The sequence below is a fragment of the Varroa destructor genome, unplaced genomic scaffold (assembly GCF_002443255.2).
Source record: "Varroa destructor unplaced genomic scaffold, Vdes_3.0 BEIS01000007.1, whole genome shotgun sequence".
NCBI classification, from domain to species: Eukaryota; Metazoa; Arthropoda; class Arachnida; order Mesostigmata; family Varroidae; genus Varroa; species Varroa destructor.
In genome coordinates this window covers 11,121,439-11,149,190 of record NW_019211460.1, presented here as the reverse complement: position 1 = coordinate 11,149,190, position 27,752 = coordinate 11,121,439, and the positions used below count along the sequence as shown (strand labels likewise).

At 38.2% G+C, this 27,752-nt stretch overlaps 2 protein-coding genes and 1 long non-coding RNA gene across 14 annotated transcripts in view; 2 read left to right on the top strand and 1 right to left on the bottom strand.

Moving 5' to 3' along the window:
* LOC111254013 (uncharacterized) overlaps positions 1-3,142 on the top strand; it is a 213,462-nt gene extending 210,320 nt beyond the window's left edge. For 2 of the 3 annotated variants that reach the window (XM_086975599.1, XM_086975601.1), the window contains 4 exons: positions 162-267; positions 665-724; positions 1,146-1,478; positions 1,754-3,142. In XM_086975599.1, the coding sequence (XP_086831725.1) occupies positions 162-267; positions 665-724; positions 1,146-1,478; positions 1,754-1,876 (622 nt within the window). In that variant the 3' untranslated portion in view covers positions 1,877-3,142. The remainder of the gene's footprint in view (positions 1-161; positions 268-664; positions 725-1,145; positions 1,479-1,753) is intronic. The other variant, XM_086975600.1, reaches the window with a different exon arrangement.
* On the bottom strand, positions 2,619-26,323 carry LOC111254018 (uncharacterized). Of its 7 annotated transcripts, none has more exons than XR_015317628.1 (6): positions 25,198-26,323; positions 21,486-21,709; positions 5,361-18,606; positions 4,835-5,011; positions 3,184-3,913; positions 2,619-2,707 (listed from the first exon to the last, which is right to left on the bottom strand). It is a non-coding gene; the product is annotated as an uncharacterized LOC111254018 (long non-coding RNA). The 7 variants fall into 7 exon arrangements; XR_002674889.2 differs by having other exon boundaries at positions 2,619-3,351; positions 3,740-3,913; XR_015317630.1 differs by having other exon boundaries at positions 3,740-3,913.
* LOC111254014 (uncharacterized) overlaps positions 5,813-27,752 on the top strand; it is a 38,624-nt gene continuing 16,684 nt past the window's right edge. For 2 of the 4 annotated variants that reach the window (XM_086975598.1, XM_086975595.1), the window contains exons 1-11: positions 5,817-5,958; positions 18,972-19,116; positions 19,371-19,482; positions 19,740-19,856; positions 20,020-20,184; positions 20,594-20,755; positions 21,012-21,166; positions 21,511-21,714; positions 21,952-22,214; positions 22,351-22,919; positions 23,319-23,400. In XM_086975598.1, the coding sequence (XP_086831724.1) occupies positions 18,998-19,116; positions 19,371-19,482; positions 19,740-19,856; positions 20,020-20,184; positions 20,594-20,755; positions 21,012-21,166; positions 21,511-21,714; positions 21,952-22,214; positions 22,351-22,919; positions 23,319-23,400 (1,948 nt within the window). In that variant the 5' untranslated portion in view covers positions 5,817-5,958; positions 18,972-18,997. Of the gene's footprint in view, positions 5,959-18,294; positions 18,436-18,971; positions 19,117-19,370; positions 19,483-19,739; positions 19,857-20,019; positions 20,185-20,593; positions 20,756-21,011; positions 21,167-21,510; positions 21,715-21,951; positions 22,215-22,350; positions 22,920-23,318; positions 23,401-27,752 lie in introns of those variants that run through there. The other 2 variants (XM_086975597.1, XM_086975596.1) reach the window with 2 other exon arrangements.

The window sequence follows — 27,752 nt, the reverse complement described above, 5'->3', positions numbered from 1 at the left end:
CAATTGGGCGGGATGTCATCATAAGCCAATGCTGTTTGCGTGAGCCACCCTAAGGTGGCATTCAATTTCTAATTGTTGCAGTATTTCGCCAATTTCAATCCTACTATATTTTATTTTAGCTAACACTCAGATACTAATTTTCCGTTTTATAACTTTTGCAGGCTGCTATACTCAACGCGGCGGAGTCATGTAGATGTTATGGCAGACGAAAACGGCCTCTGGGCGGTATACGCTTCCGAGAAGTCCACTAACACAATGGTGCTCAAGGTAAGTCAGCTGAAAAAAGAGTGGATTAGGATGCATAAAATAATATCACATACGACAAAAACGTGTTACGTTGGCTGTAAAAGAATTATGCCAGGCAATATATTCGTAATTAGTATCTCAAATCTCTTGAGATTTCTCTGAACAGTTTGAGTCTTTCCAGAAGAGAGGTGCGTAATCTCAAAGTAGCTTCAGATGATTAAGGTAATTGAAAAATCTCACACTATTATACTATATTCCATTGAATTTCGTAAGTATTCATTATTCATTAGATTTTTTTATATAACCTATGCCGACGTAATGAGTGAGTTGTTTTGAATTCCTAAATCGAAGAGTTCTTTCCGCAGTAGTACATTTGTGCCTACATTTATCTGTTCATACCGTTTGTATTGCATTCCAGTTTGATGAATCCTCAATGAAAGTTGAACGAGTTTGGAACTTAACACTTGACCATCGGCAGGTCAGTATGGTTTTTCTATAATAATTCATGAAGTCATTGATTCATGAACTAGAGATCAATTCGACTAGATAACTGTGTCTGTTTAAGTATAAACGCCGAGAGGAATACATAAATCTACTACTTGGCATTAATTAAGAAAGGCTTCTCTTTTCATTATCAAATATTATACCTATAAAAAGCCACCGCCATTAATTGTAACATGTGAAAAAAATAACAATTTTAAACTATATATTAAGTTTAACTTGATTACGAGATACATTCATGCTAGACCTTTTTTCTTGTAGTTTCATACGAATCCGGCCACTTTTCTGTTTCCATTGGATGAAGATCCTAAAGCTAACCGTTGCGATTTCGCCGTGCGATCTATCATCGTTATTGTGAGCTGATTTATTATGATATCTGTTCATCCCACTGCTTTTAGGTTGGCGAGATGTTTATCGTGTGTGGAGTTCTTTATGCTGTGGGCGGTGTAACAGAAGGAGCTACACGCGTGGAGCTCGCCTTTGATCTCTACCTTGAGCAGACGCTTGCAGTCGGCGAAAGTATGCCATCGGCGCTTGCACGAGCTAGGCCAGTAGGGGCACCAGTCCCTAGTATCAATATGGGCTCGAGCGGCCCGGTCAATCTCAGTCTAAGTAATCCCTACCGAAACACGACTATGATAACTTATAACCCTGCAGAAAGTGGTCTCCATTCCTGGGATCACGGACATCAACTTTACTATCCGCTGCTTTTTACTCAACATGTCCAACAGGTAGACCGCGCATCGTTGCATTTTTCGATAAAAATAATTGAGACCAAACGTGTATCTATTCAGTTAAGCTATACGTTTTATATATCTATATATTTTCTATTTCATCTAAAGGCTTCGCTGATCTAAGTATTACATTTTTTCCAAAGGTTTAAGTTTCATTCAATTATTCAAATTAATGTAAGCTTCTGGACTCCAACAAACTTTTTAAAAGTTGCAATAAATTATTTGACAATTTATCATAAGATTTTAGCGAAAAAATGTTCTCCGTGTGTAAGCTTTTATTTTCGTTGCAGGCCAATTCAATAGGAAGCCTGACGTCCTTAGGAGGATTCGCAGGACCCCGTTCACCGCAAGGTCCGCAAGGGTTGCGCACGAGAAGAACAGCAGATTGGTCATGATGCAGAATCATTTGGAAGGAACCTGCTCAGTATTTTCGATTCCTCAGAGCGACTATACCCAACGAGAGGTGACAGTAGAATGGAAACGAATACATAGATTTCTGGCACTACAAGGTAGAGAAATGAACAGCTACGAGAACCTTGTGACGGATCAGGGCGTCGTAGTGAAGTTAATATTTGCTCTAAGGAGCCTAGCAGCCCTGAACAAAAGTCTAACATGAAAGATCAAAACCACCTCGATAGAAATTGAGCTACGGGACAGAAGAAAAAAGTCCGTTAATAGAAAGTATCAATAACTGCAACAAAGTTTTGGTTCTAAGCGCAAAACGAAACCTAATCGGCGTAATAAGGACACGCTGAAACGATCGGCATCTTGCTTTAACTCTATTTATAGCCAAAGAGAAGCACAAGGAATTGATTAATATTAACTGAGCTAAATATGCCAACCTAAGCAAAAATCATATACATATGCATTTTCATATTGCCTATTCTGAGCCATGTATTGGTTATTTGCAGATAAGCTAGTTTCGATTTGTATATGTTTCAAGGAATAAACTAAATATAACTAAGATGTTGAAATATTAGCATTTATAATGCTTGGTGTTTAGTTGTATGCTTGTTTATTACAACAAAGAAGATACTTACTGTACAATAAAAAATGACAGCTGTGTTACAAAAAAATGCGTAGATCACTTAACTTCACAAAGGAGTGATGTATTAAATAAAAAAAGAACATCAAATATGATTTATGAAAAACATGGTTTATAGCATTTAGCGATGGAGAGCAGAACGGTCCCAAGAAGTGCATTTTGGTAATCGGGCCGATCATAACTGTAACATGAGTTATCAGCGACAAAACGAACGTTAATGGTTATTACTATTATAAGAAACACGGCTTGATGCCATGAAGTGACACGGATCCCAAATCAAGTTTGGGTAATGTTGATGATTCCTGTATTGATTTCGAAAGTAGAAGGCATATACGGTTGAGGGTCGAAAGGGTATAACAACTGTGTCTACTGTAAGCGTTGTACATAACGGACGAGACAAAAGTAACAGATGAATATTTGGTATGCAAAACAAACAAATACTAGTAAACGTAAAATTTTAAGCTACAAGTGCTGACTGATGGTAAAACCAACAACGACATTGATCGAGCGGGCTGACGAATACGGCGGCTAATTAAAAAGTGTTGATATTTATGAGTTGTGCCGCTATAGCGATAATAAAGAGCAAGTAGTGTATATACAACTAGAGGATGGAAAATCATTTGGTTATTATTTAGTTATTGCACAAGGATGTTATACTTCGACTTTCGATGGAGTATAAAAGCAGCTGTGGTTCGAATTTGGGTCGGGTGTTTGGGCTCCTGTGATTCCGTCGTAATATTTGAGTGGTTTCATTAGTGGGCTGATTATTTTCCTGCGTTTTGACATTGCTTTCGAATCAGTTTTAGAAGCCATATCGAGTTCAGCCTAAACAAAGTAAACGGTTTTATCCAATAAGCATGTGCTTTATGCTTCATACTGTGGAGTTTCAACCAATGAGTCTATCAGTTATCTCCATAAAAAAAGATTAGAAGAAACAGACCGATTATTTATTCAAGTATTCCAAGTACAAATCTGTATACTTAGCGAAAATACATAATCAAAATAAACTTTCATAGCTCTGGGAGTACAGTACATAATTATGATTTTAGCCTAAGGTCTTCGCATTTGTTCAGTAACTTCTCAGTTGATTAAAATTCCACCCAGGTCGGACACTGTCTCTTCGAGACGGTCCCTAAATGAGATGACCTGAAACGCCAATGTTCTGCGTAATTTAGCATGTGAACTGTCATTGAAAGAAAAGGAGACTTCTCACCAACGTAAAGTATAGAATAGGTAGAACCCTGGGTTTTGGCCGTTACCCAACCCTTGACACCAAGAGGATGGTGAAAGTTCTTCAACATGGGTGCATGTCTTCAGTATGCCTTTGAGTTAAGTGCGTATACGGGAACACATCAGTCGATGACTTTAGACTTTTGGAAGACAACGTCTATAAATAAGCATACACAATAGAGAGCAACAAAAATGCCAAGTGAATACCATTCATCATGGTAAGTGGAGATCAATGTACTAAGTTTGCATATTTCTAATTACATAGAAATGAAGTAAGCGCTATGTCTTATTTAAAGCATATAATTGCTAGCTGAATCCTGTCAAAAGACGCATCAATGCATAACTTACCCAGGGAAAATAGTACAATTTAAAATAAACTTTAACAGTCACGATTTAAGCCTATCTGTCCTTTAGCTTAAAGACATAACCCTTCAAATAATGTGTCTTCTCTCCTAGTAACTGATCCTTTCCTTATTCCATTGTATAGTGGATTGTTAGAGATGGTACCTTCCCTTGCCTAGTTGACACATCTTCAGTTCTAGTATTAACCTGAACATAGGCCATTTTTACTTTTACGCGGAAACACACGAGGCTAAATGGTCCGCTGGGGTATATATGACCGACTTCGCAGATACGCTATTCCACGAAAGTAAAATTTTGTCGATTCAATTCAGACGGAATTGAACAGCTAGGACATCTTTTAGACTTTGGTTTTCAATCGGAAATGTCTGATATCTTAAGGAAATCGTGCAGTTCTATGCAGTCTTTAATAAGGCCTGGGTCAACGAAATTTCCCCAAAATTTCATAATTTTGTAGTAGTTTTTTCAGCATACTCCGCAATACTCAGGAAAAAATAATAGTTCAGTTATTGAAAATTATAATTTACAATACAATCAAGTTGCCTGGCTTATTCTTCTGTAGCACAGCTCATCTTTTACCGCACATTTAAACAATTTTTTTTTAGTAAAAGCAACGTGTGAACAAACGTGCGATTTTAATGAACCGTTTCCCCCTTTACTGATCAGCCATACACATAGAACCCACAATAACGTACTACAATTAAAATAAATAACTTACTCGTACTATTCGAAGCAAAATATGACAAAATGGTGTCTTTATTCATTTAGCAAATCATAAGACGAGTACGCGTAGGTCATATGATATATCATACACATCATATGGTTGGTCATCCTGCAAATATTATTACACGGACGTTTTTCCGTTCGAGCAGATGTATACGGCTGTGGTTTCTTTCTGCAAAAATCAACGTAACAATTCACTCTTACAAATGCATGCCACTGTTCACCGCTATTTACAATGCAATTTTTATCTACAGCTGACAGGAGCGCGGACGTTGTCTGCGCGTGGATGCGCGATAAACTAGATCCGTTCATGTGTAATCTGTTTTTCTATGTAAGTTACTAGAATTAAAAAACTTTGTGTCACTCTGTTGTAAAGCTGTTCCCTCTGCACTTTATGCACGGAGCTCTTTATACAAAAAAATCCTCAGTTATTTAGTATGTCGTAGGCTAGCGCGTTTCCGGGACAATGAATCCACTAATGATAGCTAGGCTGTTCAGTGGTCGGTGGAGCGATCCACCACCTTGTTTACTACCAGCACACAGCTGTTTCGCAGCGAATCAGTTTTTCCTGCCGCAGGCATAAGGCCGAACTGAAGTGTTCTATGCCTGGCTCTACGTACAGACGATCAAAGCAATGATCCGTTCATATAATCGTCTGTGCTGTGCCTGTGTTTGGGATTTGTTCCAACCTGTAAGCACTGCGGGTGTATTGTCTCAAAATACTGAGTGTTATAATAGCCTGTGTGTTTTTTGTACGTGGAAAGCATCGACAGCATAGTAGAATTTCGTCGCAACATACGTGTCTTTGTGTTCTGGACCACGAATATTGTTAGTACTTGACTGTTGTTTCGTTCGACGTCGTCATCATTGATGCTAATGTAAACGTGTCAGCTGCATCCAGCTTCAACGACGCCAACCGATACTAAAATTGACTGCGACGGATTGTGGATCAGTCGGAGTGAGCTTGTCGGTGACGTTTTACGCCTTACGAACATGCGTGACTAGAAACGAATAACTTGTTCGAAAGCCAATGCTGACGTGATCCAGCGCAGAGCGACTGCGATGTGACTTTTATTTTACTGGAACACAAGGGCGACAGAAAAGTTAATTAATTGTAAGGTGAGACGGTTTCCTGTTAGTACACGTCATAGAAGTTGCGATAAGTCCTATTTGTTTGGCTACATCTGGTCTTATATTACCTATAGCGTTTCATTTCAGGCGAATTAGAATGATGATTACCAGTATGGCAAATGTAGGATATTAGAGGGAAGATAACGTTATTGCATCGTGCTGATTGGAGTGGCTTTTCTTTAGGTATAAAAGGATTTTTGTTTAGCTATGAATAATATAGATTAAAATTTTAGACATTCGTCAGTTTTTGCAAACGTTAAATAATAAAACTCGATTATACGGCGATACAATTGTACTACAATGATGCTATATATATGAAAAGAAAAATATCACAGCGTCACGGCATATATCATAGCATTGGTTTTGTTGAAATTTTCGTGTTCGATATCTAATAGGTTATTCTAAAGTGAGCAATTTTTCAGTTGACCATATCATGGTTTTTTAAAGTGTATTTTTTTCGCATGTCGTTGCGGAAGGTGTGTCACCTTGTTTAACTTGCAAATTTTACCTACTAGTGATGATACGGATAGAGGGACTTAGTACGCTACAGTGTTTAAAAAGGTACTACATTTTATATAAATGTTAATGATTACTGATTATTATTATTATTATCACTTTTTACATTACTTTTTTAATATACGCATGAAAAATTGAGTTGCTTATATACTATGCAGACCGTATACATCGAACGTCTACCAGAAGTTATTAAATTTATTAATTAGCGCTAAAGTCAACAGGACCCTTACATTATACATAAAATATCATTTAGTGCATTGTGAGAAACGCTTCTACGCTGTTTTCTTATATAGCCTAAAACATGGTTACCAACAGCTGATTTTTTGTCCAAACAACAAGCATCGACTATAATGCATTTGATGTTTTCTTAAAACGCATTTAAAGCGTACTTAAGTTCTCGAATCTTACAAACCCAATAAACTAGTCGTGGGTAACTGAGCAAAGCTAAGATTAGGCTTTTGCTTTGTCTGTTACGTTAAGACACGTATGCATACCTGCGACGTATTGATTTTCACTTAATGTGTTCGAATTAGTCTAGATTTTGATTGACCGTTTATGCCTAGTGTAGACAGTTGTTACCCGGTGCCTATTCACCATAAAGCGTCGTTCAGTGTTTATTTAGGGCATAAAGAAACTTATCAGTCGCGCTGCAGTTATTTCGGTTAGAGAGTCAAACACTGTAGGTCAGTTGGTAGACGTTAAGTGGAGGTTATGCCATTTTTGTGTTATGGAAAAACTGATCTAAATGTATTCAAGTTTTCTATGAAGGGAAGATATCGATTAAAATCTGGTTTTCTTTTTGATATTCCATTGCCGTCACAGTCAAATACGTCTTAAACCGATAGATATTAATGTTTCTATTAAAATTCTATTGAAACCATGTATGTGGTTGCATTAAGTGCGTTGATGCAGGATACTGTTACATTTCACTTGCAGTGAGCACAACTTTTTTTCAAATGAGCACATTCCATCTTTACGTTCCTTAAAAGAAACTTTGATCGTACAATTGCTAGATAAATACTCATAGTAATTCAGATGAAGTCTAAACACTAGCCCGAAATAAACGATAGTTACCGGCTCACCATACCACAACTACTACTGCGATTTAATTTTAGAAAGTAGACCTCTTTTTTCATGATTGTATTTGTTTGGATAGGCATTCTTTAGTGCTAGTTGAAACTTCAAGAGGTCGTGTTGTGTGCCTGTTAATGTTTGACTAACATGAGATTCAGTCGGCTCGACGATTTTTAGCTTCTTTGGTATTCGCCGGCCATTATAACTAGATATTTTTATGGAGGAGATTTTATATTTTGGTTATATCTCTGTATTAGAAAAATTGTGGAACCCAATTTAATAAAATGATGCCAGACATTTTCATTCCGTTCCGAGGTAGCTAAAATTATCAAACCTTTTATTTTTCATTTGTTGTTTGAAATATTTGATGTATGTAATTTGCAATGGTAAGTTTTTATATTGTTTTTATCCGATGTCTGTTAAAGAATTTTTAACCAGTTCTCATTGGCGCTTCTTATTTTAACTACGCGCTATTGATATGGGCGATTTCAAATAGAATTCTGCATGGAGCATTCGAGACCGTTACTGCCTTTATAGCTCAGAAATCAATAAACGCGTCAGTGAAAAGAAAAGGTAGATCGTATGACTTTGTGCCCCACTATAACTTATATATATATAATTTACAATAATGACGGTTCTTGTTTGAGTGAGCGAGCATTTGTACTAGGGGAAGCAAGATAATCTTTAGTTAGTAATTTTAAAGTCTTCTTTCTGCTTCTATATTAGTGGGCATCATTTTTTTTATTCTTTATTAAAGTGTACAGTGTAACCGGAGCTTTCGGTAACGATTAGCAGTATTGCTTACGGTAAGTGGAAGACACGTAATTATTGAGACAGAAGCAGTCGTAAGGATAGTAATTATGAGTTATAACAGGTGCTAAACAAAATAGCACGGATGTCAGTTCGGGTCCACACTTATACTAAAGAAAACTCAGTGTGCCTTGTATCAGCTACGTTTTTGCAAGGCGTTGTTCTATCGACCGCCAAATACAGCTGTCACTAGTGGATTCGTCGCGCCTGAACAGTAGTACAGATTATGTTGTAAGACTCTCATTTTGTGCCATACTAGATTGTGCATGAAGTACATAAATAATAATATAATAACGCATTAATTATCTAGCTACTCTATGTTTGCTTTGAACTCATTTCATTTGAACGCTAAAATAAGATGTTGCTACTATATAATTGTTTTTCTGGGACTACCACGAATGGCAGCATAACGTTCACTAGGATAGTTAATTTGAGTCTAAAATTCCAGTATTGGAGGATGCTTTTCGGAGCGTTTTAGGTTAACATAGTTTTGTTTTAATAGAAATTATTTATCAGGGACCAGGAGCTTTACTGGCCAAGCCTACGCTGATTAATGCCGACTGCAACCATCTGCTTAAAGTTGAGATTGAGGTCAAATCCCGCTTACGTGGCCCCTTCTGTTACTGTGCCAATACCATAAAGAACTTCAACAACAAATACTTTGCCGATTTAGGAATGGCGGGGTAAATAAGTGTGACTATAAATAAGAAAGTCTCACGAGTATAGAGTAATTATTGGTCGAATGACTAAATTACACGAGATCTTATCGCAATATCATGAGCAAAATCTAAGGTTTAAATTAATATTAAATGCCTATCAGTCCATTTATGTATCATATTAAGACAATACAATTTCTTTTCTAATCGAATTTGATGTCGTGAAACAAGTGATTTATAAATCATTATAAAAGCTGCGTTTTCCTCTAACGACAGTCGACTGTTAAATTGTAAACTCGCTCGATTGAACTGTAACACATTGAGAATACGACCCTCATTAAATAGAATGTAGAGGCACAAGTATATAGGTTGTCTCAATCTGAGAGAGAAATTTAAATGTGGCGGTATTTTTTTTTTACTGTGCGTTGCCAGTCAAGTTACTCTAACAGTTAAATGATAGGCATTATTGAAAGTGGATCGTTATTCAATACAGCGAAAAAGCTCCTATGGTCAAGCATTAATACAAAGTAGTGAAAGATTATAACAAAATCTTCGAAATGTATCAACTGTGCAAAGAAAAGTCGACATAGTTCAGATGACTGGGTCGATAACCTAAGCCAAACCAAAAGCGCGTATCCATCCATGTCATCCATCCATAACAGAAAACATCACAATTGTTCTGTCAATTGTGATGTTTCTGTTAAAAAGGGAATCTGTAAGTTGGGTAACTAAACAGCAACAACAGGTGAACAGTATGTCTTCCAACAGAATTACCTTTAGCAATGCTCATGTGAATGATTTCGTTAGCATGGAAAATTGTAGCAACTGAAACGATGAAAACCCACATGTTTCATGACAGAAAAATGTATCCCAAACGGGTCAGTGTTTTTTTTCGGAGACGTACCGGAAATGTACAAGCAGTCGATGTGAGCATGTGCAGATCATAACGATTCAATTTCACGTCTTAAATAAATAATATGAATCCTTAATGACATAAATTACACAGAAGGTTTAGTTATTAGTTAATATCTATCAATTATAATGGAGGAAATTAACTGGTGGCTCCTTCTGCATCAGTTGTTTGAGGCTTTGTTTTAAGGTCTTACTTGAGCACCATTTTAGATAAAATGAGGACCAAACCTGATTCACATCATGTTCTAAACAAGTACATAATTTAACAACGTTTAATATAGCTTTGTGCAACAGAAGTGGCAATTTTTGTAGTCTACAACGTTCGAGATCCATAAAGGAAATAAGTGCTTCAATACCACCCTCCACTTTTGTCACAGGCGCTAATAAACTTTTTTATTGAAAGGTTGACATCAAACAGGTAGATATTAGCTATACTTGTAACTATGCGTGTGCGCGCGTGTATTCATGTGAGTGCGTACGTGTTTGCCTGCTTTCCTTGCTTCATAAGTGTGTGTGTGTATGACATGATGGCCGTTGATGCAGAGATAACTGCTCATCAGACCTTTGATTCAAGTTTTTATCCTGAATTATTTCTCCTCGTTTAAGAATCCCTATACAGATTCACTAGACGTTGCCTCTGGCCAGCTCATGTGCAGCCGCCTTTATCTACATCACTATGACAATGGTGACTACGATCTTATAGGTCGGAAGAATGCTTATGAAGTGAGTTTCGGGAAACCATGATCTACCGATGAAAGTAAAAAGACGCGAAGGAAATTCGAAAATCAATCCTGTAACGCGTACTTTTCATGCAAACGATAAGCTACATACGTGGGAGCCTTTTTTACTGCAATAACGAAGGACTTCGGGAAAAACATAAAAATGATCGGAACCGGTGCAAAACTTGTTCGTCTGCCTGTGTGATGCTCAAAAGGCTATGGCCAAAGTCCTCCGAAAATCAAGATAAGGCATGACGAGAGTTTTTGGTTCTGTGCACACTCAAAGGAATCACTCGAATCATTGCTATCAGAATCTACAATGCTTTTTCTAGATTTTTGCTGGTTTTTTGCAGCATCTCATTGCAGAAACGGAAAGTGACAAGAGGCTGAAAATTGGCAGTTGTGCTAGCAAATATTTTTGCACATTTTGACATGCGTTTGTTTTCGAGAGCAAGAGTTGTGACGAACCACATAAAGTAAATATCGTAATAAAGTTGGATAGGTTGAAGACTCTCAGTGGATCTCAAGCCAAAGGCTTAGTTTGAAATATTGATTGGTCTCAGGTAATTTTAACTTGCGTAACAAATTACGGAAAAAGCTTAAATCTTTAACATGAACCACGATGATGCCTAAATGGGATAACTCCGCGAGTATTATACCTGAAGAAGTATTCAGGCGGATCTTGAGCTTTTATAAGCGTGGTCGAGGAAGACATTCTTGTCTTCCTCGACCACGCTACCATGGTAGCACGGATCGAAAACTCAATCTGACGACTTGAGGTTTGATCCATGTATTTTTGTGAGGTTCGACTGTTTTTTGCGCAGAGAACGTCCTTGAATTAGGATCAAAGCACATCTAAACATATTAAGATGGCTTGGAAAAGGCCTTAACTTCATAAGGAATTAGATTGTAGCATTTTTGCAAAAAAGTACACCTTTCAAGAAACTTACGGAATGGAGTTTTCGTAGTATGCTTTTGTATATTCCAGCTGACATACTCAGTGTGTTTCAGTGTGCTCAAAATGTGAAAATAGAGAGCAATCAGTATATTTTTTGACTTTTTCAAGGTATCTACGCGATATTGCTGAGATTTCTCATGAAGAAGCGCATATACTAAGGATCAGCTTCCTTCGCGTCATATCGTGTTAAAATTTTATCTGACGTCATTAGATATTTTAGGGTTTTGAATGCAGTTTCACACTAATGAAACATTCTTATTGTCCATTTCTCCTCAAAACATCAGATAAGGGTTTGGAGCTGTTAATTTCTAAAAGTATACTTTGTTTATAATTTCGCAAAATTTAATCGGTATGATTTATTTTGATCAAGTAATGTTATTGCGGCCGTTGAGGTTAATATCTAGCAAGCGAAATCAGCTCCGTCCTGATAATGTGATAAGTCAACTATTATTTATAACAACGACTCAAGATTTCTAATCGTTTCTCTTTGGCACGTACTTTGACTTCAATATAGATAATATATGGACGAACCATTTCACCGTTGACTGTCATATGAATATTTGCAGGGCAGTAGTTGTTAAAAGACTGGTGTCCAAAACTATTAATGGCCATCGTAGTTTAACGACAATTCCCATGAATAGCGGACGATTTACAATTGCATAGTGGTTTGTATAGAGTGATCATTTATCGTTTGAAAATTATTCATCAACAGTCGTTATAAATATGCCTCTATATATTTACGTCGCCTGAGATTTTATCTTCATCCGTATATTCATCCTTTGGTACGTTGAAGTTGCAGCCATGTCCTATTTTGTTGTCAGATTTACAGGCAAAATTTATTAAATAAAGTGCGTGATAAGCTCCTAAATCTACTATACTATGAACTACATCTTTCTACGGCAGCATTTATTTATATTTTTTAGACATATTTTTATTGAAAACTAGGCCTGAATATTTCGTATTGAAGCATGTAATTATAAACTCGTGCTTAAATTTAGTTTGCTGCTCTTCAGCTAACTTCAGCCTGGTAAGTTATAGTAAAAGCATCTTCTATTTCTATTCTTTTGCGTGCACTTACTTGCTGGCCTATTCCGTTGGGTGGCCTATTCTGTTGGGTTAGCGGATCATGTGCTTCGGGGATATGTTCAGTAAGTTCCTTTGTATTTCAGCTGATAAGTTTGGGTGTATTATCAACTAAGATTACTACTTTGTACACTGATAGAAATTAATGAACTGCCTTTTAAAATCTATTACGTTTAAGGAATATATTAGAGGCAGACTCTTAGATCTGATCCGTAGGCAGACATTGTATCTACTTTTTTCGATAGATATTCTTTAATATTTTGTAGGCTGTTGGTTCCAAACGCGATTTTAGCAATAGGGCTTATTCTACTTTATTTCATCATTATATAAACTACGTATTATTTAATCAGTAATTAACACTAAACAGTAGCTTGAAGTGTTTTTTGACAAACAAAAAAGGTTCATCATAAGTCGTGAACATATTCGATTTCGGTGCATGCATTACTTTTATATGATTGAAATGGCACTCAAGCCTTTCTTTCGTTAATTTTGATTTCGAACGAAGTTGCATTGCAGTGGTCGTTTTCTTAGGTAAATTTTGGTGCAGCTTGTCCTGCTTCACCTTTAATACCGTATTAATACCAATGAACAGCTCTTCGTGTTTGTTATTCTACTTATCAAATAATTGTGATACATCTTTTTACGTATATAGGTGAGGTAAATAGCTTTATGCGTTGTATTATACCACTCTCGAGCACCCATTCCAATGGGCCTCTAGAGCCTACCCTGCATTAAACGCAAACTAGTCAATGGACTTTAAAGCCGCAATTTTCGCTCACAAGTAGCTTTACTGTCACCTCTGTTTTGTTGCTTGCAAATTGGTTCTTTGAGATAAAAAGAAAACTTACGAATCGCTGAGAGGTGATGAACGAGAAACCGCGGATGGTCGACCAATTTTCTTCATGTTCAATTACCGCTGGCCCTGTCATATTTTATTAATTTCCTTATTGGATGTTGCTTGCATTTGCCAGTATAGTTAGTGGTGTTAGCCTATTTGAATTTATGTAAATGAAGTAAGTTACTTAGTAGTATGCATGTTCGACCAACACTCAGATTTTACCAGAACGTTTTGAATCCACTCTCTTTAGTTTAAAACGCTACCTAGAAATTTCATTCTGACCCTGATTGATAAGCGAACGTATATAGAAGGTTTGTTCAATACTAAAACTATGTGCAAATTCCAATGTTACGTCGTGTTGAACGCAGTTTGATTGTATGCCACATAATTGTTATAAGATTTTGCTGCTATTTTATCTAAAACCGCTTTGTGAAATGTGTCCGTGCCTCATAATCGATGCTCGTTCGACTACGTTGCTTTTTGTTGAATCCGACCCCATTTTTCTAGCCTTTACGCCTAAGCATTAGACGTTGAAACATTTGAGTGCTGATGTGGACTCCTACGCTGTCCAAATTAAAGATTAAAGAATGGTGTATGCCACTTTTTTAGACTGGTAAAACACAACACAGAAACTAATGCGAAATATCAGCTTTTACCATAGTGAAAATGGAGGAACCTGACAACATTGAGATAGAGTAACCATCGGCAATTGTCGTAGAGTATTTTGAGCCACCACTGGACGGCCCAGTACAGTTTATTCCGCTACTGCCGCTGTAGTCAGCTTTAATGGTTATGGAACGTTTTTGGGACTGTAGAGAAGTTGAAGGAATGGTTACTGGAATTTAAAGCAATACGACATCCATATAATAAGAAAACTATACGAAAGACATGGATCATAATTTTTCTTATGAAATTTTAACTTAGGGTTCCGATTTCACAATCGCATGCAAAGTTCATATCAAAACACGATATCATTTTATTTGTTTGATATTATGTATATCAAACTTGCACCAAATGTTATGCCTAGAGTATAAAAAAACATTTTTTATTGTCTATTTACCAAATGTAGTTAAATTTAGAACATAGACTGTATTTGGAGCACCGTTAGTGTAATGGGTAAAACGTGATAAAAGGTGGTGCTGCTTACGGTCTTGGATTCGAGACACGAACGGTGCGTTTTTTTAATTTTATGTCGTAATGGCACTCTTTCTTTGATGATTTCGTTTGGGCAACCGTAGGTAGATAGACGCCGTCATGCTAAACTAAAACATGTCGTCACGAACCTACTTTTGGAATGGAGGAAATGCGAGAGAAAAGTGATACTGGTAACCAATCCAAATAACTTATTAATATCTAACAGCATTACTATAACGAACTGTGAGGCATTGATTGTCACAAAATCCGGTCATTAGGCGATTAAAGTATGAAAGGAAACCAAACACCACTCATGCTGTTTCCTAATGTTGCTCCACTATCTTTTTGTTTACCTGTACGTGTTTTAGCTACAAAAAATGGTTTTACAATATTTGCAGTGGTAATAATAACTTGATTGTTTTTTCACAAGCTTATAGTATGGTAAGCAGCTATGTAAGTTCTGGGATGCTCATATTGTCGAACCATGTTCAGTGTGGCAGATTTTCAAATAGCGACGATTTTCTTCCGACGAAGTTCATGCGAATGTCATTTATATCATATGTTTGAAGGTGTCCGTGCTACTTGGTGCGCGAGTAGCGTTATTAGCTCACAACTAGGATAATAAAAAAAATATGGCAAGTCTGTGTAAGCCTTTAGCGGGTGACGCTGCCAGGTTTTAAGCTATTTGCAAAAAGGTGGACTCAAAAACGTACTGCTATCTACTAACGATGCTGTTGATGACTGTGTAGCACCATTTTTTGTATATGATGAGATAAAAAATCTGCTCGGTTCCTGTCTGTCGACTGCGTTTACCCACTCACCCCTCCGAGTACTCCTACGAATTTCTCCTGTTCAATCTCAGTTTCTTCCCTCGATTCTCTTCCATTAACGAATGGCGAGTGCAACTCGCACTGTCAATTCCGAATGAGGAAATGCAGTAATGAATTGAAGATGGGAAATTCATGGGAGCGTAACGACACCGATAATGGTTGATATGCGCGTGATCTGGCGACGTCAGCCGTATCGCACCCTCCCGATATCGGGCGTGCCGCGTTTTGATTATAGATTCTGTATTCTAGACATGGAGTTGGCGCATCGACACAGACTGGGGTCTACAAGCAGCGTCATAGCGTCGAGGTCGTCTGCACTAGGTAATGCGAAGAAAGGTTGTGTTCAGTGATGACTAAACTATCGAACGCCCAGATATGTATTTGCGTGAGCGAGAGAAAGACGAGACTAGTCTTCGCCCAAATGATGACAGATGGGGAGAGGAATCGAGAAAAATGAAAGACGCGATTAATTACATTTTCAGTGTTTTATGCGCTCGCCCCATTCGTTTCAGCATATACAGTATGCTGACGGCAATAATTGATTACAAACATATTGTTGCTTTTATCGGAACAAGTCTGTTAAAGAATTTTACTCATTGTAAATTTACTGCTCAAAGTTACTTATCGAAAACGGGTTATGTCAGAATCGAATGGCTGCCGCTGCTCGACCCAGGTTGCAACGAGCTACACCACGTAGGTGCAACATTTGCCCACTTTCACCTATGAAAACCGAGGCTTATAGACACTATTATTCGGAGTTATTGATTTAATACTTCATTTGATACTAGCGACGTGTGTAATTTATTCAAAGCATAAATTTTTCTCAAGCTGGAAGTTCGACCGCTTGAATAGCTAATACAAAATTCGGCACTTGGGTCTAACTAAAGCAAAATAGAAATCCCTGAGTGCTTTTTGTTTCATGCGTTTAGAGCGCGGAGAAAGAAGAGTAATGTTTCCCCTTCATACTAGATGGCGCTGAAACGAGAAACGAATCTCAACCGTCTAGTCCTCGCATTTTTTCCATCACATCGTATCGCATCAGTTCAGCTTTATATAGTGTCAGTCCCGTCAGAAAACAACTTGTACAACGAAGAAGATAACCATTTTTCAGCTGCCTACAAAGCATAGGACATTCACCACCAGTGAGAACAACGCACTTTTTCACCCTATATGATTTGCAGTACCTCACTTTAAGTTACCTCACCTGAACTACTTCGCGGCCTTCAAATTTGCTGGTATTCAAGTGACGCCATTCGCATATACATACGTAAAATGAAACGAGGTGTGGTGAGGCTAAGTGCTAGACTCCTAGTGGTCATAGATGCGCGGGCTATATAGGACGGTATCCAGACATTGTGTCGGTGATAAAAAGCATCTGGGCTGACTCGTCCGTCCGTCTATTCAATAAGATATCCGTCTTTTTGCCTACTCCATGACGAATCGCAAGCGGAACAAGCGGTTCCATACCATCATACGGTTTAATCAGATAGCTTTTAACCTTTACTATGGCGGCTGATATCAACAACCAGCACAATGTACTCCGGTATCCGTTATTAGCATGAGCTTTACTCCAGCCAATAAAGCTAAACCAAACGCGATTTACTTCTGTATAGCGGTCAGCAAGATTCCGTAAAGTGAGTTCATTGGAACTTTTTCTAAACATCTTATGAGATTCTACGATAACATATTTCCAGGGCCTGTCCTACACGTTTTGTAGTGAGATATTCTTACCACAGCCGAAAAATGATGTAGTATATATAGGGAAGAATTGTAGTGGCTATCCTCATTTTTTTTCACGGCTGCACACCATTCAGGGATCAAAAGGAGTACACCCGTCCAGTTCGGAGCACAACAGCGTTCTTTATTCCCCTATCAAAAATAAATTACTTAGCTGCATAGATTATCAGTGGTTGTGTTCAAACGTAAGAGTTCATTTGAGACTGTTGTCATAAGACTGAGCGTTGGCTCAGTCTCTACAGCTTTCGGCCTCAATAGTAGCATTGAATACGGAACCCACACCAGCATGTAAAGGTGCAATAAGAAATAAGACGATTTTTCTTAATACGAGATTCTAGGTGTAAATACTAATTCTTAATTTGTTCATTCGATAATAACATTTCGTACAAAGATTGCCTTGAAGTGGCTTGCTATCTAGAGGAAATTAATCTGTTACTCGGTATATCTGATTATCCCGGTATATATCGGTATAACTACGATACGTGTGTGTACAAAGCAAAAGTAGCATAAAGGCCATCTTGAGGCTGACTAAGTTTTACGGAAGTTCTATGCAGGCGTTTATATTGTTAGATCAATTCCATTAAGCTTTTTCATTATTAGACGTGATGTTTTCTTACAATTAAGAGGTCATCAAAGCGAATTATCTTAATTTACATAACACTCATTTAACTGACCCGCCTGATTTTACCGTTGGCGCGGCATCATTCGAAACAAAGATGGCGCGCTGCGCTCTTAGGAATATGTGCGACTGTTAAGCCCGGTTAAGCGACAATAGTTACAGGCCGTTTCCCGTTGTGTAAAAGAAAAGCAGTATTATTTAGTTTAATTTAGGATAGCGTATGTGACTGGCTGTGTCGTATTGTCGCAGTTCCTTAAAGCAATGCAGTCGTGTCAGATTGAGAATACGAGGACACTCATAATCGAAGCATTTTGCAATAATGGTTCTCCTCTCTGGTCCCCACAGTAGTGTGTTCTGTAGTACAAAATTAACGTCAGATAATCATAACAAAATTCTCTTTGTTCTTATTAATTCCGTATTCTTAGGATCTCTGTTTTATCCCGTGTTTTCCCCCCTTTTTAATGACAAATACGTATACCTACCGCAATCTCCAGGTTAGTTATTTGTTGCTTGGTGACTATACCTATTAACATTAAGCCGAGAAAACGGAAAGACGGCTACAATTAAAGAACCATTTATGTGAGTATCTCATGTATGTGAGTATGTCAGTCTGACGTCTATCGTGACAGATTGCCCAGCTTTATAGCGTTCTTATTATAACTGTTGTCTCCACAATAAAGGATGTTTACAATCCTGTTTGACAACATATGCAGGTTTTAGGGTGTAGATGTACTGAGCTCTCATTATCATCTGAAATTATCGCAATCAAGAAAATTAGGTGTCATCCTCTACTTGTCATTGATGACCAATTTTCGTTTGGTTTAGTATCGACTTATTCAATGGAAATGCAAACTGAATCGTGGATTCATGGGTTTTCATTTAGAACTATAAAGAAGCATCCAAGTGTCAGAAGTAGGGCAAAATGTAAATGCATTTAACTGCAGATTGTGTTAGTGTACTCAACATCAATTCGACAAGCGAGAAAGCTGCAGTTTTCATGATCTGCTTAAGACAGCCAAAATTTGTAGTCTGAAAAACTGCGTATCATAAACAGCAACTTGCTTTAGTCTGTACATTAACACATACATTTTTTTTTTGTATTTTTCAATTTATAGCACTATTCGCCGTGAAGGCCTCCAGGATGCTGTCATTTCGACAGGGCCTCTTTACCCTGGGAAGCCTGTGTGTATCCACAGCGGTAGTGGGAAATGCTTATCTACAAAAAAGGCAGTTTTATCCATCCGTGGTTTTTCTCACAAAGTAAGTTTTACGAAGCGTTCACTTTCACCCTCTCAGCTCATTGCACCTCTAATGGTCCTCTTAACCCGGCAAGCTTAAAAAAATTTGCTGTTCAAGCCGTAGTGATGTTTCCGTGTCTGATCAAATTGTTCTGCTCTTCTTTGTTTTAACTATTAGTTGATGCAACTACCCGTAATGGACAAATCATTGTCTAGAATGCAATCTTCTTACATGTAGTTCTAATTATTGTCTTGTTCATTTGTGATGTTTTGCAGGTCAAACCCATGTATGGCCGTAATCTACGTTCAAGCTGCCGTCATCGTATGGTTGATGGCCAAAGCTATGGGTAAGCTGTTTTTCGGACAGCTTCGCCCAGCCGAGATCGAGGTATGCTTTCTAAGAAAAAAGTATGAAAATTAATTGAATAATTAATCGAACGCAGTTCCCTGCACTTACACATTTACTGGCCCATTAGCAACTATAATGCAATAATCGTCCAGCTTTTTTTTATTTTATCCGGTAACATGGAACTGGTTTTGATGCTATATTTGTAATGCGATAGGCGAATAGACACACTCCTGCATGAACATCATTTCATGATGTTTTAGAAAGTGCGTAATACGATGTTTTGCGTGTAATTTCAGCATCTCCTCGAGAGGTCGTGGTACGCTATAACAGAAACGTGTTTAGCTTTTACAGTATTCCGGGATGATTTCTCGCCAAAATTTATAGCCCTTTTTGTATTACTTCTCGTCCTAAAGGTGAGTAGATGCTAGCGAGAAGCAAACTGCTATATTTATTGAACTCTTTGAGTACTACATGAGGAAATAATCACTATCGCGTTTGGTCACTCCATGATGATATCCGTAGACATCAAAATACTGAGTGCTAATGGCGTTAATGTCGTGTCTCAACAATGAAAAGGGTTTTCACTGGTTAGCCGAGGATCGAGTCGACTTCATGGAGCGAAGCCCAAATATTTCTTTGTTGTTCCACATTCGTGTATTGAGTTTGTTAGCGTTGCTTAGTGTGTTGGATTATGCGTTTGTTCGTCACGCCTACTTTAGCGTCGCGACCGCTGGAGCGTCGGTGAGTTTTTTGGCCTTTAAAATATATTACGTTCTTTTGTATATCATAGGCATTCACTTATAATAATTTTATTACTATTATAAAATAATAAAATTATTAAAATTATTACTATAGTTATGCAAATCTAAAAATCTTTAATAATGGAGAAGGCTGATCGTATATTGTCAACACCCGACTACCTATAATACTCTTGAGGCTTGTTGTTTCTAGAATATATATATATAGATATGTGCCTGCTATAATCGATAGCAGTATCAGACTCATGGATATCGGATAGGTGTCAAGCAAATCTAAGCGTTCTGAAAAAGACGCTTTGAACTGCTGAATATACTATAGGAAATATGATTAGCAGATTATGTATCGTTTTGCCCGTAACAGTGCCCTTTTTATGCTATCTTCGTGAATGTAGGTGCAGGTGGTCTTCGGCTTCGAGTATGCAATCCTTCTTTCCTCTGTTTGGTATATCCTAATAAAATACGTTTTACACTCCATCGATTCTCGTGCTGAGACTCAGTGGGATAATAAGGCCGTGCTCCTTCTTTACACTGAACTCATGATGAGCTCATCCAAGGTAAAATTTATTACTCGATCTGTTTTGGACTTTTCTAGCATAATATTATGGCATGAGTTTTTTATTCCCTAGTGCAATGATTATAATTTGTTGTGGCAGAGATTGGTTATTTACTCGTTTTACCTCCTGCCGCCCACCCCCACTAAAAGGATGTCCACGTATTTTGACTTCCTTGTGATATACTACGCGAATTCAGTGAGATTGCCAGCAAACACTACACTTCCTTGTGTTTCTGCTCGTGTGCTTACTTTCTCAGGTATTGCTTTACGCTACATTTATGCTTGTCATGCTGCGTATCCACACTTTCCCGTTGTTTGCTATTCGGCCGATGTATCTTTCGATACGAGCGTTGAAAAGGGCCTTCAAGGACGTCGTTCTATCACGTCAGGCGATCAATAATATGAATACATTGTAAGTATTTACCGACGGATTAAGTTGTCACCAAGAGAGCAGCAAAAAGGGCAATAGCAAATGGTGGATCATATTGAGGGCGCTCGGTTACAGGAGCCTATAACATATCTATGGAAGCTTATTCCAAACTGCTGAAGTGTGGTTTATTATCTTAATTTGCTCATCAGCAACGTCGAGTTTAAACGGGGTAGCCGTACACTTCTAAATTTAGATCTATTCACCTCCCTTTCTGTAGAAGCTGTCAGTTGTAGGAGAAATTTAGGCAATGAAAGTGGCTCTGAGTAAGTGAAAATGATAAATGTGCAAATATTTTATTTACGTGATCTTTGAACGGGTGTCGATAGGTATCCGGATGCCACGGCTGAGGAGCTGGCGTCGGCTGATAATGTGTGCATCATCTGCCGAGAAGAAATGCAGGTTGCTGGAGCAGGAGGCGGTGTGGGCGCCAACAAGAAGTTGCCTTGTAATCATATTTTTCATGCAGCGTGCTTACGTAGTTGGTTTCAAAGGCAACAGACTTGCCCGACATGTAGAAGCGACGTGCTGAAGTAAGTTTAGTAAAAAAAATCTATAGCATGAGTAAACCTACGGATAACCCTAATAATAAATTGCGCAAATATATGATGAACAATTACAGGGGCTACATTTCAAGTTGTGGCATTTGTGCTAGGAAATTTCAGCTCTGTGCTCACATAAAACTCATACAGCGTTTAACAATAGTAAGTGTGTTTGTGTATTTGTTTTAGTAATCCTCAATAAATGTGGTTTTTTATTGTGAATTCCAGTGTTAGTGGCAGAGGTACGTTAACACCTGGCGCACCAAATCACGGTGGTGGGGCAGTAGCGGCTGGTGCAGTTGCTGCAGGTCAACGCGGCGGAGCAAATCTTCCACCTGGTGCCCAAATTATTCCACCCTTCCAAATACCCAATGTGCAAGCCCTCTTTGAAAACTGGCCCAACCTTCACCAGCCGCCGAATGCCAACAATATTCCAGTAGCCCAACAACCGCAACCAGCAAATAACAACAACAACGACAACAACAACGCCCGTGGGTTTTGTTTTTTTCACGTATTTTTTATTTTAATTTTGAAGTTTAAAGCTGACTTAAAAACTATATCTGGTTTTAGAAGAAATATGCTAGTCGATGATATATGAGTTGTTGCCACTCGTATGTGTTATTTCAGAAAACAATGCTGAGGTTGCAGGGCCTGCTGGCCCTGGAGCGCCTTCACCTGGTGGACTCAACAATGCCGGTACAAATCAAACTAGGGGCCAAGGCGCAAACCGCGCTTCCGGAGTCGCTGCTGGGGTCGCAACACGAACTGCGTCGACAATAATCTCACCTCCGCCTCCGTTTACGCTTCTACCCGCGTTGTTCCTTCCACCACCCCCACCGATTATTCCGGGTGAGCTCAACCTCGGCACGTTATCGGAAAGCGAACTTCGCGCGATGGAGGGCAATGAGCGGCTTGCCGTGGAGGCTCGAATTCAGCATCTTCGCAATATTGAAGTTCTACTTGATGCTGCTGTTACGATGATGGCACAATACAACAATGCAACCACTATTGCGTCGGCGGTTCCGCAACCTGCAGCGACAGCCGCACAGCAAGCGTCGGCATCTGGTACTCAATTGGCCAGCGCTACAAATGCAAACAGTGCACCAAAACAACAGCAGTCGGCACAGGCTGGCTCTTCGACGGGACCCACTAATGTTACACAGTCAACAAAGTCTTCGACGTCGGCCAGTAACACGGTACAGTACGTTGTAGTGTATAGCAAACATAACGTTCAAGGCTTAATGTCGAAAGCATTCAGAGCAACTCAAAAGACATGTCATAGAATTCGGAAGATGAATGGAAATTTTTGAGAATCTGCAGTTCCAATCTAGCCGTTACAGAGACATTATCCGACTAGGCCTCATTCGGCTTTTTCTGTTGAAAGAGTTTTATAAACATTTAACATTGCGAAATTCTAATATAATTGCTCACATTTATAAATTAACCGTAAAAGACATGGAATACTCCATTATGAAAATTGACGTCGATATATATAATCTATTTCTCATTTAGCTTTCGTCTTCATTTAAAATAACCAGATTATTAGTATGCAACGAATAAGAGCGAACTCTGTTTTGTTTACATCCATCCTGTAGACAACGCGGTTTCCTCATGTGGATACATCGCCAACACGAATGCCAGATACTGCCGGTTCTTCATCGTGTAGTACAGCTGCTGGTAAGTCGCTTTTAAAATCCAAAATTGATTAACTACGCGCGACGCGTTGCATACATTCAACACTGTATCACGGCACGTTTTAGTACACGTTTAATATTCAATACATTCGTTTTTCTTTTAGCAAACACAATTGACGCTAGCGAACTTCGAAGACGACGGGTCGAAAAGTTGGCAGGACCAATTACAGCAGCAGCGACAACAGCAACAGCTGCGGCCAGTTCGAACGGCTCGGCTATAAATTCAGATCCAGGATCAGTGGGGTTATCTCAAAGGGGCTCGATTTGAGAGGTCTAAGAGGATGGTAGTGACTGTTAATAATGCTAAAAAAACAATAAGATCTAAAACATGCAGAAAAAGAAAACATTCACTGATGTTGATGACGCTACAAAAGTTAGCATTGCAGGAGGGGAATATTGCATGCAACGTCATAGGGAACAGAGTGGTTTTCCATAACACAAAAATGGCATAACCTCAACTTAACGTCAACTAACTGAGCGACAATGTTTGACTCTCTCACCGAAATAACTGCGGCGTGACTGATAAGTTTTTTCATGAACTAAATAAACACTGAATGACGCTTTATAGTAAATAGGCACCGGTTAACAGCTATATACACTAGGCATAAATGGTCGATCAAAATCTAGAGTAATTCGAACGTATTAAGTACTAATCAATACGTCGCAGGGATGCATATGTATCTTAAGGTAACAGACAAAGCAATAGCCAAATCTCAGCTATGCTTACTTTATTGGGTTTGTAAGGTTTGAGAATCGAATTACGCTTTAAATGCGTTTTAAGGAAAAGTCAAATGCATTACAGTTGATACCTTTGTTTCAACAAAAGATCAGCTGTTGGTAACCACGTTTTTGGCTATATAAGATAACAGCATAAAAGCGTTTCTCACAATGAACTAAATAATATCTTATGCATAATATAAGGGTCCTATTGATTTTAGCACTAATTAATAAATTTAATAACTGTAAGATCAGTCTCTTCTGTTAGATGTTCGATGTATACGGTCTGTATAATATAAAAGCAACACAATTTTTTCATGCGGATATTAAAAAAGTAAGGTAAAAAGTGACAATAATAATAACAATCATCAGTAATCATTTATATTTATGTAAAACGTAGTACTCTTTTAAATGTTGTAGCGTACTAAGTCCCTCTATCCGTATCATCACTAGTAGCTGAAATTTACAAGTCAAACAAGGTAACACACCTTCCACAACGGTACGCGAAAAACAAATACACTTTATAGAACCATGATATGTCAGAAAAAATTGCTCACTTTGGAACAACCTATTAAATACCGAGCATTTTATAAAATTTCAACGGAATCAGTGCTATGATATATGCCGCTACACATACGTAGATTAGCTATATAAATTTCAAAATGTAATGAGCTTACAAAAAAATTTCAATATTTTTGGGTTTAATGCCCACCTATTTTTCTTATAATACATATTGCATCATTGTAGTATAATTGTATCGCCGTATACTCAAGTTTTATTATTTAACGTTTGCAAAAGCTGACGAATGTCTAAAATCTGTAAAAAATTAATCTGTATGATTCACAGCTGAACAAAATCATTTTATTCCTAAACAAAAGCCACTCCAATCAGCACGCTGCAACCACGTTATCTTCCCATTCCTACATTTGCGATTCTGGCAGTCATCATTCTGATCCGTCTCCATTTGATATTAAATGTTATAGGTAAAACAAGACATGACGTAGCTAAACAAATAGAACTTATCGCAACTTGTATGACGTGTACTAACAGGAAACCGTCTCACCTTACAAAAATTAACTTTTCTCTCGCCCTTGTGTTCCAGTAAAATAAAAGTCACATCACAGTCGTCTACTGGACTACGTCAACACTGGCTTTTGAACAAGTTTCTAGTCACGCATGTCCGCAAGGGTGGACGTAAAATTTCACCGACACAATCGCTTCGGCTGACTCACGTACATCGCAGTCAACTTCAGTATTTCGTGATTGGCGTCGTCGAAGCTGGATGGAACCGACACGTTCACATTAGCATCAATGATGACGACATTGAAACAAATGATGTTTTAGTCCGATACGAACAGTAATGTTTTACGTGAACTCTTCACGCTGACAGACAGTTAAGTACTAACAATATCCATTGTTCAGAGTACAAAGATACGTACGCTGCGGTGAAATTCTACTACGCTGTCGATGTTTTCCACGTGCAAGAAAACAAGCTACTATACTCAGTGTCTTGAGACAATACACTCGCAGTGTTCACAGGTTGAGACAAATCCCAAACACAGACACAGCACAGACGATTACATAAACGGATTGTTGCTTTGGTCGTCTGCACATTGAGCCAGACATAGAACACTTCAGTTCGGCCTTATGCCTCGGGCAGGAAAAGCTGACTCGCTGCGAAACAGCTGTGTGCTGGTCGTAAACAAACAGATGGATCTTTCCGCCGACCACTGAACAGCCTAGCTATCATTAGTGAATTCATTGTCCTGGAAACGCGCTAGCCTACGAAATGCTAACTAACTCAGAATTTTTTGTATAAAGAGTTCCGTGCATAAAGTGTAGAAGGAATAGCTTCACAATAGAGTAGCACAAAGTATTCTAATTCTAGTAACTTACATAGAAAGACAGATTACACATGAACGGGTCTAGTTTATCGCGCATCCACGCGCAGACAACATCCGCGCTCCTGTCAGCTGTAGATAAAAATTGCATTGTAAATAGCGGTGAACAGTGGCATGTATTGGGAAGAGTGAATTGTTACAATGATTTTTGCAGAAAGAAACCACAGCCGTATACATCCGCTCGAATGGCAAAACGTCCGTGTGATAATATTTGCAAGCTATATGATGACCAATCATATGATGTGTATGATACATCATATGACCTACGAGTACTCGTCTTATGATTTGCTAAATGAATAAAGACACCATTTTGTCATATTTTGCTTCGAATAGTACGAGGAAGTTATTTATTTTAATTGTAGTACGTTATTGTGGGTTCTATGTGTATGGCTGATCAGTAAAGGGGGAAACGGTCCATTAAAATCGCACGTTTGTTCACACGTTGCTTTTCCTAAAAAAAGATTGTTTAAATGTGCGGTAAAAGATGAGCTGTGCTACAGAAGAATAAGCCAGGCAACTTGATTGTATTGTAAATTATAATTTTCCATAACTGAACTGTTATTTTTTCCTGAGTATTGCGGAGTATGCTGAAAAAACTACTACAAAATTATGAAATTTTGGGGAAATTTCGTTGACCCAGGCCGTATTAAAGACTGCATAGAACTGCACGATTTCCATAAGATATCAGACATTTCCGATTGAAAATCAAAATCTAAAAGATGTCCTAGCTGTTCAATTCCGTTTGAATTGAATCGACAAAATTTTACTTTCGTGGAATAGCGTATCTGCGAAGTCGGTCATATATACCCCAGCGGACCATTTAGCCTCGTGTGTTTCCGCGTAAAAGTAAAAATGGCCTATGTTCGGGTTAATACTAGAACTGAAGATGTGTCAACTAGGCAAGGGAAGGTACCATCTCTAACAATCCACTATACAAAGGAATAAGGAAAGGATCAGTTACTAGGAGAGAAGACACATAATTTGAAGGGTTATATCTTTAAGCCAAAGGACAGATAGGCTTAAATCGTGACTGTTAAAGTTTATCTTAAATTGTACTATTTTCCCTGGGTAAGTTATGCATTGATGCGTCTTTTGACAGGATTCTATGACAGGATGCTATGACAGCATAGCAATTATATGCTTTAAATAAGACATAGCGCTTACTTCATTTTTATGTAATTAGAAATATGCAAACTTAGTACATTGATCTCCACTTACCATGATGAATGGTATTCACTTGGCATTTTTGTTGCTCTTTAGACCTTTTCTAGTATTGTGTATGCTTATTTATAGACGTTGTCTTCCAAAAGTCTAAAGTCATCGACTGATGTGTTCCCGTATACGCACTTAACTCAAAGGCATATTGAAGACATGCACCTATGTTGAAGAACTTTCATCATCCTCTTGGTATCAAGGGTTGGGTAACGGCCAAAACCCAGGGTTCTACCTATTCCTATTCGTTGGTGAGAAGTCCCCTTTTCTTTCAATGGCAGTTCACATGCTAAATTACGCAGAACATTGGCGTTTCAGGTCATCTCATTTAGGGACCGTCTCGAAGAGACAGTGTCCGACCTGGGTGGAATTTTAATCAACTGAGAAGTTACTGAACAAATGCGAAGACCTTAGGCTAAAATCATAATTATGTACTGTACTCCCAGAGCTATGAAAGTTTATTTTGATTATGTATTTTCGCTAAGTATACAGATTTGTACTTGGA